Source organism: Hyperolius riggenbachi, chromosome 6 (assembly GCF_040937935.1).
Source record: "Hyperolius riggenbachi isolate aHypRig1 chromosome 6, aHypRig1.pri, whole genome shotgun sequence".
NCBI classification, from domain to species: Eukaryota; Metazoa; Chordata; class Amphibia; order Anura; family Hyperoliidae; genus Hyperolius; species Hyperolius riggenbachi.
The window spans coordinates 149093508-149109278 of NC_090651.1; the positions used below are offsets into that span (position 1 = coordinate 149093508).

Consider the following 15771-nt stretch of genomic DNA (forward strand, 5'->3'; position numbering starts at 1 on the left):
CCAGAAAACGCAATCGCAATCGGTTTCCTGCACCGATTGTCATTGCATTGCCAGATCAAGATTTTTTGTCTAGGGGTTAGCAGACTGTCGAGCCTGGGGTCTTCTTTTGGAAATCTAGCATTTCAGTTGTTGGCAGAACTTTCTTTTCATGAGACAAGTGGCTCTCTGAGAAGACCTGGTTGTGTAATTAACTTCATTAACTTCCTGGGCCAGTAACACCGAGGTGTGAATGCTCTCCAGTAGTAAGCCCCAAATGTCAAGTTTTGAAGAGACAGGATAACCTCTGCAGGAGGCCAGACTGCTCGACTCCGTTGGAAGCAGAGAGAAAATAAATGGTGTATATGATTTTTAGCCTGTTTAAAGGAGAACTGTAGTGAGAGGTATATGGAGGCTGCCATATTTATTTCCTTTTAAGCAATACCAGTTGCCTGGCAGCCCTGCTGGTCTATTTGGCTGAAGAAGTGTCTGAATCACACCAAGAACAAGCATGCGGCTAATCTTGTCATATCTGTCAAAATTGTCGCAAACACCTGATCTGCTGTATGCTGATTCAGGGCCTATGGCTGAAAGTAATAGAGGCAGAGGATTAGCAGGATAGCCAGGCAACTGGAATTGCTTACATGGAAACACATATGGCAGCCTCCATATACCTCTCACTACAGTTCTCCTTTAAGGAATACCGTTCATATGAGAGGTATGAAAGTTACCTCATTCTGCGGTCCGGATCTGGTGAATATTTTAATATTAAATTGAGGCCACTGAGTTACCCAGAACCCAAGGTATTCCACTACTTTGTAACTGGACAAGCGACAGCAACCAAGTTTGATGTCATATGAGCTGTCATATTCTGAGGAATATGAACCTGTGACTGTTATGTGTGTGCGGGAAGCGTAAGCTGAGATATGGAAAATGTCATATTTGGTGGGCACCAGGAACCCACCCAGGAGGTTAACCGCACCCTGTCCAGCCCCTGGGCTGAAACTGAGACCCCACCCAAAATTGACATATTTCCACATGAACTTAAGTATTCATATTTTCTTCCCTTTTTATTTTTTTATACTGCGCTACTCCATAATTGTTGATTTTCATGATTTTCTGTATATATGAATTATTTATATTGCATTAATAATAAACGACTAAAAAGTCATTTTATTTGTTCAGCTACCGCTGCTATTCAGTCGCACAAACTGAACCCTAGCTTATGAAGAGTCGCTACTACTGTTGATAGCTAGATAAAATAGAGAAATAGAGTGTGTTTAACCATTTAATTTGCAGGTATTTGTCTCAGTGTAGTTAGGACTCCTACCCTTCTGTAGGAGTAGTGGAAGTTATACCCTGAAATAGTGTGTAGTTTGTATTACCGTAACTCACAAGCTCCCTTCTAGTTGGTCTGCTGTCAAAATCCCAGCGGTGTCTGTGCACCGATTGCGACCACAGATTGCATGGTCTGTGTGCTGAAACGGATTGGAAGGTATTGTGCCGTCCGGCCACTAGGGGGGCTTGTGACATCACCCGCTCATGCCAATCTTCCTCCTCCTCCTTCACCATCTCAGCTCTGGCCAAAGTTTTCCTCTTGCTTGCAGGCCCTTTAACTGATACACATTCTGCCCCAACGTTACCATTAGCTCCAGGGGGCTCAGCAAGAGATTCCCCCATCTTTTCTCCCACTCCAGTAGGCTCATCAGATTTCACCTCCATGAAGCTCCTTATGTCCACAGTCTGAGAAATGCTGTCACTCTTTCCTTTTCCTCTTTCACGTGTCATTTCTTTGATGAGGCTTCCAGCCATTCGCACCAGTCCTCACAATTAGTCTGTCCACCGATCCCCTCCAGAAATCACCACTCAAGCAATACCACAGGCTCTCTGGCCAGTCGCACCAGATCCTGCTATCCTCCAGCTCCAACCTCCTCCACTCCACAGCAAACAGGGACCGCTCTCTCTCTTTTAATCCACAGGCAATGCGCACATCTGCACTCCAGCAGCTCTCCTCAGCTCCCCTGCAAACTCTCTTCTCAGCCTCCACCAGCAGAAGCGTAGCAGACTCCCCGGCTAACTTCAAAAGAACCGCCCTAGTTACTGTTAGTTACTTCCTGGTGAGGGGCCGTGTCGGAGCGCCTTGCTCATTTCCTCTCTTTCCATCATTATTTATAAACCCGCAAATTCAAAAATAAAGTTATATACCCCCTTGACATAACTATTAAAAAAGTTTAGTGCCTAGGGCAACTAATGTATTATAATGTATTATTTTTTTTTATGTACAATATATATATATACATACATATATATATATATATATATATATATATATATATACACACATACAGTATAAATATATATATATATATATATATATATATATATTTATATATATACTGCGTTGATGTCCCTATTAACCAGCGGTAACGGTAGCGCGCGGCTGCGTGTGCAGGAGCAGGCAGCAGCCGCCCGCTCCCATTGACTAGTTTTCGCGGCACTGGGACTTCAAATGAAGTTTCCCAGGGCGTGATTATATTGCACCTGGTGCAGTAAGTAGTTAAAGGAATGTCGGGATGCCTCGCAATGCCCTCACTGCACGGAACTGTTTGTAACGAGCAGTTACCGCAAAGGTTTTAGTCAAAGGGCTTTGGTAATTTACAGCACCTGTGAAAATTTTTATGAATTAGCACAATTGTGGTGTGGCATAATTGCCATATTGTAACACAGCTTTCTGCCAGGCACTGAAAAACCAATGTGATGTTCACAGTGTTGTCAGTACAGTCTAACGGCGTGCAGCAATCCCAATGCACTTCATGCAGTGTGTTGCAGAAAAAAGCTTGCATTAACAGTGACAGTGAAGCATACTTTTTATTGACTGTATGTGTGGATAGCTTACAGAGACAACAAAGGATGATTTTCATATTCAGCAGTGATGCATCGTGGGAGACATCATATGCTCTCTGCAATCTGAATAATCACTAATACCTTCTGTTTTAAGAAGGCTAACTTTTATTTTGGTATGCTCTAGGCCCTGTTCACAGTGGTCAGTTGCGTTTCAGAATAATTCTGCATGTCAGCTCACTGCCCATACAATTCTATGGGCATGTTCAGAGTACACAGTACTACGATGTAACTGATCATTTTATTCTAACTCTCTTAATGCAGGCTTTATATTAAAGTCTCCTTTGCAGTTCACAGTCATTTTAATACATTATAATGCGTTAATGATAATGATTATAATGATAATGGATGGTGCAACTTTTACATTATGTTGTGCTCCTGCATCTACAGGGAATACAACACAAGGCCCACTGTGTCTTCCTTAGGCCCTATGCACAGTGCTCAATTGCATTGCAGAATAGTTCTGCATATCAACTCACTGCCCAATTATATGGGCCTGTTCACAGTTAGAGATGGCCTGTACGGTTCGCCGGTGAACCGCAAACATATAGCGAGTTCGTCCCGCCCCCTATACTACATCATTGGGCTAAACTTTGACCCTCTACATCAGCACATCACAGTCAGCAGACACATGGCAGCCAATCAGGCTGCATTCCCTCCTGGACCTCCGCCCCCCCTATAAAAACGCTGCTGCATCGGCCATATTCTCACTCTGTCTGCTGCCTGCTTAGTGAGAGAAGGGAGAGGCATTGCTGCAGAGATAGGGAAAGCATTCGTTAGGTCTTGTTAGCTTGCTGTGCCAGGCCGAGCACACTGTATTATACCAGTCACTGCATACCTTTCACTACATCTGTGACTGCACACTGTTTTATATTCCAATCAGTGCATACCTTTAACTGCATCTCTGTGACTGCACACTTTATTAGTCCAGTCAGTGCATACTTTTCAATGCATCTATGTGACTGCATGCTGTATTATACCAGTCACTGCATACCTTTCACTGCACCTGTGTACCTGCACACTGTATTATACCAGTCACTGCATACCTTTCACTGCATCTGTGGGACTGCACACTGTTTTATATACCAGTCATTGCATACCTTTCACTGCATCTGTGTGACTGCACACTGTGTTAGTCCAGTCAGTGCATACCTTTCACTGCATCCATGACTGCACATTGTATTATACCAGTCAGTGGATAGCTTTCACTGCATCTCTGTGACTGCACACTTTATTAGTCCAGTCAGTGCATACCTTTCACTTTATCTGTGTGACTGCACACTGTATTATACCAGTCAGTGCATACCTTTCACTGCATCTGTGTGACTGCACGCTGTATAATACCAGTCACTGCATACCTTTCACTGCATCTGTGTGACTGCACACTGTTTTATATACCAGTCAGTGCATACCTTTCACTGCATCTGTGTGACTGCACATTGTATTATACCAGTCAGTGCATACCTTTCACTTTATCCCCCCGATATGGACAAAGTAACAGGCAGAGGCAGAGCCAGCGGCAGTCCACCCGGCAAGTCTGTTCGAGGTTGGGGTGTCATGATTTCGTGCGGCCCTCGAACAAAGTACAGTGTTCAGAAGGCACGTACCATCAACCCAAGATTGTCAGGACGTAGTTGACTATTTAACACAGAACACCTCATCTTCCTCAGCTTCCGCACGGAACCGTGACATATCTTCCTCCTCCTGCTCTGATTCTGGCACCCCACTTAACACTCAGTCGGCAACCACCACCGCTACTACTAGCACCTCAGCCGCTCCACTTGAGATGTCGGAAGAGTTATTCACACATTCCTGTGATGAATTTACTGATACACAACCTTTATTGTTACAAGATGAAGGCGCTAAGCATGTTACGCCACCTCATATGTCTGAGTTAGGCGTCAGTATGGACATAAGGTGTGAGGATGATAAAGTACTTGTTGTTAGTGCAGTTTTGGAGGTGTCTGATAAATGTGAAGCTGTGGAGGATGATTATGATGATGATGATGATCCTGCCATGGATGTCACATGGGTTCCCAATAGAAAAGATGAACAGGGGGACAGTTCAGAGGGGGAGTCAGAGAGGAGTAGGAGAACACGAGTTGCTGTAAGAAGCAGGGGGAGCTCGTCATCAGAAACAGCTTGTGGCAGTGTCCAGCAGCATGTATTGCCACCTATGGATAGCCAGCCAACATGCCCTTCAAGGTCAGCTGCTGGCGGCACCACCAAAATGCCATCATCCCAGACCTCACCAGTGTGGACATTTTTTTGTGTGTCTGCCTCAGATGACAGCAATGCCATCTGTACTCACTGCCACCAAAAATTGAGTCATGGAAAGAGCAAGACCCGCGTAGGGACAACTGCCTTATGAAGGCACAAACAGCAATGGGATGAGCACCTGAGGAAAAGCAGCACACAAACGCAAAGCCACCCTCTAACTCCTCTTCCTCCTTCAGGTGCAGCATCTTCAGCCGCTTTATCCTTTGCACCTTCACAGCCACCCTCCTCCACTCCGCCTCTAACCTTGAGCGGTTCCTGCTCCTCTGCCCACAGTAGCCACATGTCCATTAAGGAAATCTGTCCACAATGAAGCAACTACCTTATTATATTGGGTGTGCCCCCAACACACTCATATATGTCATTGTTCATTGTGATATGCAAGCCCCTTCACCGCAGCAAGGTAACGATCACAAATGGGAATTGACACATGTACATGCCTTTTGTTTTGTTGTTGCAGCCGCAGTGCTGGCAGAAAAATTAGACAGGCATGTACACGCACCAGAAAAATTATTATTCTTTTTGTTAGCGGCCTTAAAAATTCAGGAATCCACCTGGAGTCCTAGACCCTGTTGGTGGTGGCGGAGAAGGCAGTCAAGCGGCCTGCAGGCAGAGATGCTGTGTGGGGACTGACTTAGTCTTGAGGCAGGCAGCAGCAGCCGGCAGGCAGAGATACTGTGTGGGGACTGACTTAGTCTTTGGGCAGGCAGTCACATGGCGTGCAGGCAGAGATGCTGTGTGTGGGGACTGACTTAGTCTTCGGGCAGGCAGTAGTCCTCTGGGATCTATGCCTCATTCATTTTGATAAAGGTGAGGTACTGAACACTTTTTTGACCTAGGCGACTTCTCTTCTCACTGACAATGCCTCCTGCTGTGCTGAAGGTCCTTTCTGACAGGACACTTGAGGCAGGGCAAGCCAGAAGTTGGATGGCAAATTGTGACTAGAGATGAACGTAATGACCTAATTACGATTTTGCAAAATTTTGCGTAATTAGTGTAATTACGATTATGGCCGTAAGTACATAATCGTAATGAAGAAGGATTTCGCGAAATTTCGCGTAAGTGTAATTTTCGCGTAATTTTCGCATTACAGTCGTATCATGCCGTAATTTCGCATTAAACGCTACCGTAATTTCGCGTTAAACCGTAACGCTCCGTATGATATAAAAAAGCCGCCGACTTTAAGGGTTAATAGCAAAGCCCCCTTAAATGCTAAGAGCCTCAAATTTGGAGAATATATTAAGGAGATCAGGAGGAATAAGAGGAAATTTTTTTTTTCAAAAATACCTTATAGTTTTTGAGAAAATCGATGTTAAAGTTTCAAAGGAAAAATGTAAACATTTAAAAACCCGCCGACTTTAACGGTTAAAGGCAAAGCCTGCTTAAAGTTTAGGAACACCAAATTCCCAGGGTATATTAAGGGGATCAGTGGGAATAAGAGGAAACATTTTTTTTTCAAAAAGACCTTATAGTTTTTGAGAAAATCGATTTTTAAGTTTCAAGGGCGAAAATGTCTTTTAAATGCGGAAAATGTCAGTTTTTTTTTGCACAGGTAACAATAGTGTATTATTTTCATAGATTCCCCCAAGTGGGAAGAGTTTTACTTACTTAGTTCTGAGTGTGGGAAATATAAAAAAAAAAACACGTGGGGTCCCCCCTCCCAGACCTCTTTAACCCCTTGTCCCCCATGCAGGCTGGGATAGCCAGAATGCGGAGCACCGGCCGCGTGGGGCTCCGCACCCTGACTATACCAGCCCGCATGGTCCATGGATTGGGGGGTCTCGGAAGGGGAGGGGCAGCCAAGCTTTCCCCTCCCCCTCCGAGCCCTTGTCCAATCCAAGGACAAGGGGCTCTTCTCCACCTCCGATGGGCGGTGGAGGTGGAGGCCGCGATTTCCTGGGGGGGAGGTTCATGGTGGAATCTGGGAGTCCCCTTTAAAAAGGGGTCCCCCAGATGCCCACCCCCCCTCCCAGGAGAAATGAGTATAGAGGTACTTGTACCCCTTACCCATTTCCTTTAAGAGTTAAAGTAAATAAACACACAGACACTTAGAAAAAGTATTTTAATTGAACAAAAAACATAACCACGAAAAAAGTCCTTTAATATTCTTAATTAACCATTAATACTTACCTGTCCCTTTAAATAAATGATCCCTCGCAATATCCTCGGAAATGTTCTATCAGTTACAATGTAACAAAGTTATTACAATGTAACAACTCTGTTACATTGAAACTACGCCGCACCCGACGTCACTCGCCGCCGCCGCCGTTGCCGCCGCGTCTGTGCTGCAGGACCCGACAGAGCTCTGAGCTATAGCTCAGAGCTCTCTAAGCATCTTTGTATTTGGGCTCCGAGGAGCCCCATTGGTCCTTAGCAGACCAATGGGGTTCCTTTAAATCAGAAGGAACCCCATTGGTCTGCTAAGGACCAATGGGGCTCCTTGGAGCCCAAATACAAAGATGCTTAGAGAGCTCTGAGCTATAGCTCAGAGCTCTGTCGGGTCCTGCAGCACAGACGCGGCGGCCGCGGTGAGTGACTGTCAGGTGCGGCGTAGTTACAATGTAACAAAGTTGTTACATTGTAATAACTTTGTTACATTGTAACTGATAGAACATTTCCGAGGATATTGCGAGGGATCATTTATTTAAAGGGACAGGTAAGTATTAATGGTTAATTAAGAATATTAAAGGACTTTTTTCGTGGTTATGTTTTTTGTTCAATTAAAATACTTTTTCTAAGTGTTTGTGTGTTTATTTTCTTTTAACTCTTAAAGGAAATGGGTAAGGGGTACAAGTACCTCTATACTCATTTCTCCTGAGAGGGGGGGTGGGCATCTGGGAGACCCCTTTTTAAAGGGGACTCCCAGATTCCACCATGAACCTCCCCCCCAGGAAATCGCGGCCTCCACCTCCACCGCCCATCGGAGGTGGAGAAGAGCCCCTTGTCCTTGGATTGGACAAGGGCTCGGAGGGGGAGGGGAAAGCTTGGCTGCCCCTCCCCTTCCGAGACCCCCCAATCCATGGACCATGCGGGCTGGTATAGTCAGGGTGCGGAGCCCCACGCGGCCGGTGCTCCGCATTCTGGCTATCCCAGCCTGCATGGGGGACAAGGGGTTAAAGAGGTCTGGGAGGGGGGACCCCACGTCGTTTTTTTTTTATATTTCCCACACTCAGAACGAAGTAAGTAAAACTCTTCCCACTTGGGGGAATCTATGAAAATAATACACTATTGTTACCTGTGCAAAAAAACCTGTCATTTTCTGCATTTAAAAGACATTTTCGCCCTTGAAACTTAAAAATCGATTTTCTCAAAAACTATAACGTCTTTTTGAAAAAAAATTTTTTCCTCTTATTCCCACTGATCCTCTTAATATACCCTGGGAATTTGGTGTTCCTAAACTTTAAGCAGGCTTTGCTATTAACCATTAAAGTCGTCGGGTTTTTAAATGTTTACATTTTTCCTTTGAAACTTTAACATCGATTTTCTCAAAAACTATAAGGTCTTTCTGAAAAAAATTTTTTTCCTCTTATTCCTCCTGATCTCCTTAATATATTCTCCAAATTTGAGGCTCTTAGCATTTAAGGGGGCTTTGCTATTAACCCTTAAAGTCGGCGGCTTTTTTATATTATACGGAGTGTTATGGTTTAACGTGAAATTACGGTAGCGTTTAATGCGAAATTACGGCATGAACGAAACGCGAAATTACGCGTTGAAAATTACGCTTACGGTATTTTCAATTACGATTTTAATAGCAATTACGCTACCGTAATTTCGCATCGTAATCGCAAATTTCGCATGCGTAATTTTAGTAATGCGAAATTACGAAAATTTCGGCTCAACTCTAATTGTGACAGCTCTGGCCACAGGTCAAGCCTGCACACCCAGTAGTCCAGGGGTTCATCACTGCTCAGAGTGTCTATATCCGCACCTTAGGCAAATTATTAAAACATAGAGATAGCATCACATGCTGAGACCAGATTGACTTGGATTCTCAGCCCATGGTGTGCGTAGATGGTGTGAACATTTGATGCAGTTGGAGTTCAGTTGGAGTGGTGAGTGGCTTGATGCCGAGAGCTGGGTACTGAGCTGCTTCCGTATTCATTACATAAACCGATGGCCATTATGCAGAGTGACAAAATTTACTTAAAGAGGAACTACAGTGAAAATAACGTAATAAAAAAAAAAGATTGCTTAGTTTTACAATAATTATTTATAAATGATTTAGTCAGTGCTTGCCCGTTGTAAAATCTTTCCTCTCCCTGATTTACATTCTGAAATGTATCACATGGCGACATCTTTCCTGCTGCCAGGTGATGTCAGTGGTAGTACCTGCTGCTTTTTTTGCAGTTTCCCACAATTCAACAAGGCTCCCACAGTGTGATGACAGTACCTAGGTGCTGACATCAAACTGTGGGAGGGGTTTCAACACAATATCAGCCATACAGAGCCCCCTGATGGAGTACATTTGAATTCTGCGCCGGTAGACTTGGGCACAGGATCCAGCTGTTATATGGCTGGTCCTGCTTCTGCACAAGTCCGGGCCAAATTAATTACTATTCCCCCTCCAGGCCGCCATGGATAGTGGGGGAATGAAATAATTCGTCTTCCAGCGATAGCTGGAAGCCGAATTATTATGATTTTTAGGCGACCTCGGCTCCGTCTTCTGACAGCGCCGACGTTACTCACTGAGCGCCACTATAGACTATATCCCTTTATAGTCTATGGCGGCGCTGGCTGCGCCCAAATCTAGCAGTGCTGAAAAGCACTGCTCCGCCCTGATGATCTGTTTGAAAAAAGGTAGAGATTACTCACTTAAAAGGCGATATTGGCTACTGATTGGGATGAAGTTCAATCCTTGGTTACAGTTTCTCTTTAAAGGACCACTATCGTGAAAATTGCAAAATTTTAAATACATGTAAACATATACAAATAAGAAGTATATTTCTTCCAGAGTAAAATAATCCATGAATTACTTTTCTCCTATGTTGTTGTCACTTACAGCAGGTCGCAGAAATCTGGCATTACCGACAGGTTTTGAACTGGTCCATCTCTCCACACGGATTCTCAGCGTGGCCTTTATTCTTTATAAAGACACTCCTTGAAAAAGATTTATAAAAAGATGCTGGCCAGCCTCCCTGCTCACTGCACACTTTTTTTGGCAGTTGGACAGAGCAACTGCCTTTTGCTAAGTGCTTTTGAAACTAAACAAAACCTGTCGGTACTGTCAGATTTCTACATTCTGCTGTAAGCCACAGCAACATAGGAGAAAAGTAATTTATGGCTCATTTTACTCTGGAAGAAATTTACTTCTTATCTGTATGTGTTTAAATGCGTTTTAAATTTAACCACTTGATGACCCACCCTTTACCCCCCCTTAAGGACCAGCGTGGTTTTTAGTGATCTGTGCTGGGTGGGCTCTGCAGCCCCCAGCACAGATCAGGGTGCAGGCAGAGAGATCAGATTGCCCCCCCTTTCCCCCCCCTATGGGGATGATGTGCAGGGGGGGTCTGATCTCTTCTGCCTGCGTGTGGCTGGCGGGGGGGGGGCACCTTAAAACCCTTCCTCCGCGGCTAAATTCCCCCCTCCCTCTCCTACCTGTTCCCCCCCCGGTGATCGAGGCTGCACAGGACGATATCCGTCCTGTGCAGCCAGTGACAAGACGTCCCCTGTCACATGGCGGCGATCCCCGGCCGATGATTGGCCGGGGATCGCCGATCTGCCTTACGGCGCTGCTGCGCAGCAGCGCCGTACAAATGTAAACAAAGCGGATTATTTCCGCTTCTGTTTACATTTAGCCTGCGAGCCGCAGGCTATTCACGGAGCCCCCCGCCGTGATTTGACAGGAAGTAGCCGCTCGCGCGAGCGGCTGCTTCCTGATTAATCAGCCTGCAGCTGGCGACGCAGTACTGCGTCGCTGGTCCTGCAGCTGCCACTTTGCCGACGCACGGTATAAGCGTGCGGTCGGCAAGTGGTTAATGATTTTCGCGATAGTGGTCTTTTAAACCCTTGCCAACAACGTAACGCCATTTGGCGTGAACGCAGCGGCAGCCCCAGGACCACTCCACGCCAATAGGCGTGAAGTCCTGGGGTGGGGTTTTGCAGGTTCTCCGCTTGAATCAGATTGCTGCTAGGAGACTGTTAGAGGGGCGTAACTGCCATCTATGTACAGCGCTGCGATCTAAGGCAGCTAATCTGTGACACGGCTGTCCCCAGTGGAGGCGCAAAGGCGATCGACTGTCATAGGCTGATGCCTATGACAGGCTGATGCCTATGACAGCTGATCGCTGTGATAAGCTGGCGGGGGAAGGGAGGGATTGGCAGATAGGGGGAAAAAAGTAATATTTATTGTAAAAAAAATAAAATAAAAAAATCCTGGGAGCGATCACAGCCCACCAACAGAAAGCTCTGTTGGTCGGCAGAAAAGGAAGGGGGGGGGGGGGGGGGGGGAAATCACTTATATGCTGAGCTGTGCAGTCCTGAAGCGAGCCCTTAAAGCTGCAGTGGCTTTAATTGTAAAAAGGGGGGGGGGGGGCAGCCTGTGGTCCTTAAGTGGTTAAGGCTGAAAATTTTATATCTAAGGACATCAGCCAGTTGTTATATGTGGATGCTGAAAAGTTTGTCCAATTTGTGAACAATAGCAGCTGTGTAATATTTGGAATCGTCTGTGACTTTCTGCATTATACAGAGTACTGGTGTTTGATGCAATAAATATGACGGCCGATACAGTCATATCACAGGTTACCAGTGGTGTAGCTAAGGAGCGTAAATATGACGGCGGATACGGTCATATCACAGGTTACCAGTGGCATAGCTAAGGAGCGTGGGGCTCCTGTGCGAGTTTTACATGGGGCCCCAAGCACTCTAATGATATATAGCCTCAAAACCTACCAAGGACAGTTTCAGTGTCAGGTGTAAGGAGACGCGGAAAAACAGCCGCCTCGACTCAGCGTGAGGCGGCTGTTTCCATGGAGGGCATGGCGGAACGTGGAAAAACCCAAATTCTCCCCATTGCCAGTGGCCTCCACTCCGTTTCCAGCTCTGGAGACCTGGCAAAAGTCTTTCAAAGACATTTGGTGGACCGTGAGAAATAATTTGGAAAAGGCGTTTCAGAGTCAAAAGGGTCAAGCTGACAAGAAACGTTCTTTAGAATGGAGATTCCAACCAGGAGACTTGGTGTGGGTGTCCACACGTCACTTGACCCTGAAACAGCCCTCAGACAAGTTGGGCCCCAGGTTTGTCGGACCATTTCCGGTGGCTAGAAAGATCAACAATGTTACTTATGCCATTGATCTTCCTGCCAGCATGCGTGGCGTAAGATCTTTCCATGTGTCACTGTTCAAGCCAGCAGTCCATGTGGGTCCCACTCCTCCTCCTCCTGTGATGATAGATGACCAACCTGAGTACGAAGTAGAGAAGATTTTAGACTCACGTGTGGTGCAGAATTCAGTGCAGTATTTGGTGCACTGGAAGCGGTATGGGATTGAGGAAAGGACTTGGGTACCTGAGTGTCGCATGCATGCTGACAAATTGAAAAGAGAATTCCATGCCTTACATCCTGAGAAGCCGGGAAGGAGCTGTCCGGAGTCCACTCCTCAGGGGGTGGGGGGTAATGTAAGGAGACGCGGAAAAACAGCCGCCTCGACTCAGCGTGAGGCGGCTGTTTCCATGGAGGGCATGGCGGAACGCGGAAAAAACGCCGCGTCTGATGCGGCGGTTAGCACGCATGGCCCTGTTGCTGACACTCTGACCCAGCGCGGGGAGGCCGCCGCCGGTGCAGATAGCGGTGCGACCAACCCCGCGCATGGGTCAGCGGAGACATTGCAGAGCAGTACTGGTGTGGCTGGGACTGATAGTCCACCTAGGTTCAGAATGACGCGCGTGCGTGCGGAGAGGCAGAACTTTTATGGCAGTCAGAGAAGGGTCAGCTGACCAGGCCGGTCAGCTGACAATTACAGCAATTTTCATTGGTCCAGCACTTAAGGGAGGTGCTGGAGAGCACTGGTGTATATATACTGGGTGCTGGTCATTCTCTGGTTGTCTGGCGTTGCGATCACAACGTGGTAGCACTCAGACCTTGTTCGTATCCGTGTTCTAGCATAGTTTCCAAAGGTGTTGACGATCAAGGACCTCACACCTTAGCGTTAGGAATATTACCTGTATTATTTGTTATGACCTTTTGCCTGCCTGACTTTTTTTCTGAACTCTGATCCTGTACCTTGCTATTTCTGATATCCTGTTGCCAAACTCTGCTCGTTCCTGAAGTCTGTATTTGCCTTCTGACTCTGTACCTCGCTATTCTGATACCCGTTGCCGAACTCTGCCTGTCTATTGGATTACGTATCCGTCTTCTGAATCTGTACCTTATCTGTATGTGTGTTAACGACCTGGCTTGTCCGACCTCGAGAACTGGCCTTACTGTTAGAGGCAGTTCCCAGACCTGTTAGTGACACCCTCTCACTGGTGTCACTCTCGTTCTGTCCTTCCTACTCTCTGCCTAACTCCTCCCCCGGGAGAGTCTAGGCCATCGGAAGGAACATACGTCTGTGCAGTACTCTCTACTGCTCCTGTACCTCCTCCTGAGGTGCTATTCTCTAAGTACTACCGTTTCACCAAACACTCTCATATCTCAGGTGTTCAGAGGTTAGTTGATATATCTGATTATCGGTGATACTGCAGATCATCAATAATCGGGTATATTCTGTATTCTCGGTGATACTGCAGTTCACCGGTAATCAGACCCTCTCTGTTACACCGATCGTTACATCAGGGAAGTGTAATCAGAGTAAGGCATCAGTTAAGGATTAATAAGAGGGATGAAGGAGGGCCCTTAGTGGGCCCCTCTGTTCTGGGGGCCCCGATGCAGTCGCAACCTCTGCTCCCCCCCCATTGCTATGCCACTGCATGTTTTACCATGTAATGGAATGATGCTTGCTGACTATGTGGAAAAACTGTACTATCAGTGGGTATGTTCGTTTGTATGAGATGTGATTGCTGTGAATGGGTATGTTTGTTTGGCTTGACACAGGGTGCTCTATTCAGAGACGGGGGTATATATGGGTTTTAAGGGTTTTGTATATTTTTTTTGAACTGTTCTTATTTATAGCCAAATAAAGTAAGCTTATGTTACTCATGTACTGACAATGATTCACAGTTACAGTAGTAAGGAGTACACTCCCAAAACGTTAATCTTTTCATGTGTCCTCTTTATTCATCAGTGTAGACACATCCCACCAAGAATCCTTTATGTGTATAAAAGACTAAAACATGCTTACATTTTTCTCACTTACAATCAGAGCCTGGAAAAGTAGAAGATGTGAAATTGAGTGCGACTAGTACAACAATTACAGTTACATGGAAGGCGCCACAGCAGCCTTGGAATGGGCCACTGAGTGGATTTTCCGTAAGTTGCAGTAAGTATCTAGGATAATTCACTATTGCATTTTTAATATACACTTATATATATATATATATATTCCTTTTACAGAAGAAATCGCATTGTTTACCTGCAGATGTTCAAATAAGATTATTAAGGGTAGAATTGTAGACTCTCTTTAAAACAACTAGTCAATTTGTAAGTGTAACGATTGTGGGATTCTCTCCGTGATCAGCGCACAAGACGTGCGCTGACACTGCGGAAATCCTCCACAAGCGTATATTTTGTGGGAACCCAGCAAAAGGTGCAATGCACCTGTAGAGGGAAATTCCTGTCGACAGGTGGAGCTGTGGAGTGCAGAGGAACAGCTCCTCTGCCCTGCCACACACGCCAGACAGGAATTGCACAAAGGGCAGAAACGCAATCGCAAGAGAGGCGATTGAAAATGAGCACAGGGACAGATTGTATGTGTGTGCACCAAACTAGTCGCCAACCCGCGACAGTGCACACACAACAGCAGATATGAAATAGGAACGCGATCGTGAGAGGTGCGATCGCCAGACGTGACACAAGGCTACAGCAAGGCCGAGCACGAGAGTAGCAAAGGCACAGCAAATCATACAAAGAGAAAGACAAGGAAAATAAACGCTAACTGAACACGAACACCGCACTCATTCGCAACAGTGCACGCGTTCGTGCGCGATCCCCACGTGATAAGCACAACAGGGACAAGCATGCCTAACTAACCACCGACAGACAAACATAAAACAGAGGACGCGAGCGCTTGCTTAACGGGTACCTCACCGAGCCTCCAGCAAGCGTTCGTAGCGGACAAGACAGACACACGAAAACATGAACAAGCGAGAGATAGGATCCACAGCACTAGCGAAAAGTGGCTGGTGCGATCCAGGAAGACAGAACAGAAGGATCCACAGCACTAGCGCAGGATGCTAGTGCGATCCAGGTACAGAGTAGCAGAACAGAAGGATCCACAGCACTAGCGCAGGATGCTAGTGCGATCCAGGTAGAGAGTAGAAGAACAGAAGGATCCACAGCACTAGCGCAGGATGCTAGTGCGATCCAGGGAGGCAGAACAGAAGAGATAGCTGGTAGCAACCGCTGCACCAGCTATACTCCAAGAACAGAGATCAGAACGATTTCCTGTCGACCACCGCTGGGACAGGACAATCGCAACAGACAAACAAAACAGATATGCAATCCTAACTGCACTAGGGAAACCTGCC

General features: G+C 46.2%; 1 protein-coding gene across 3 annotated transcripts in view; it reads left to right on the forward strand.

Moving 5' to 3' along the window:
- The window catches only part of PTPRC (protein tyrosine phosphatase receptor type C), a 414848-nt gene that overhangs the window by 221048 nt on the left and 178029 nt on the right, over positions 1–15771 (forward strand). For all 3 annotated transcript variants that reach the window (XM_068240076.1, XM_068240078.1, XM_068240079.1), the window contains one exon: positions 14448–14564. In XM_068240076.1, coding sequence (XP_068096177.1) covers positions 14448–14564 — 117 coding nt within the window. The remainder of the gene's footprint in view (positions 1–14447; positions 14565–15771) is intronic.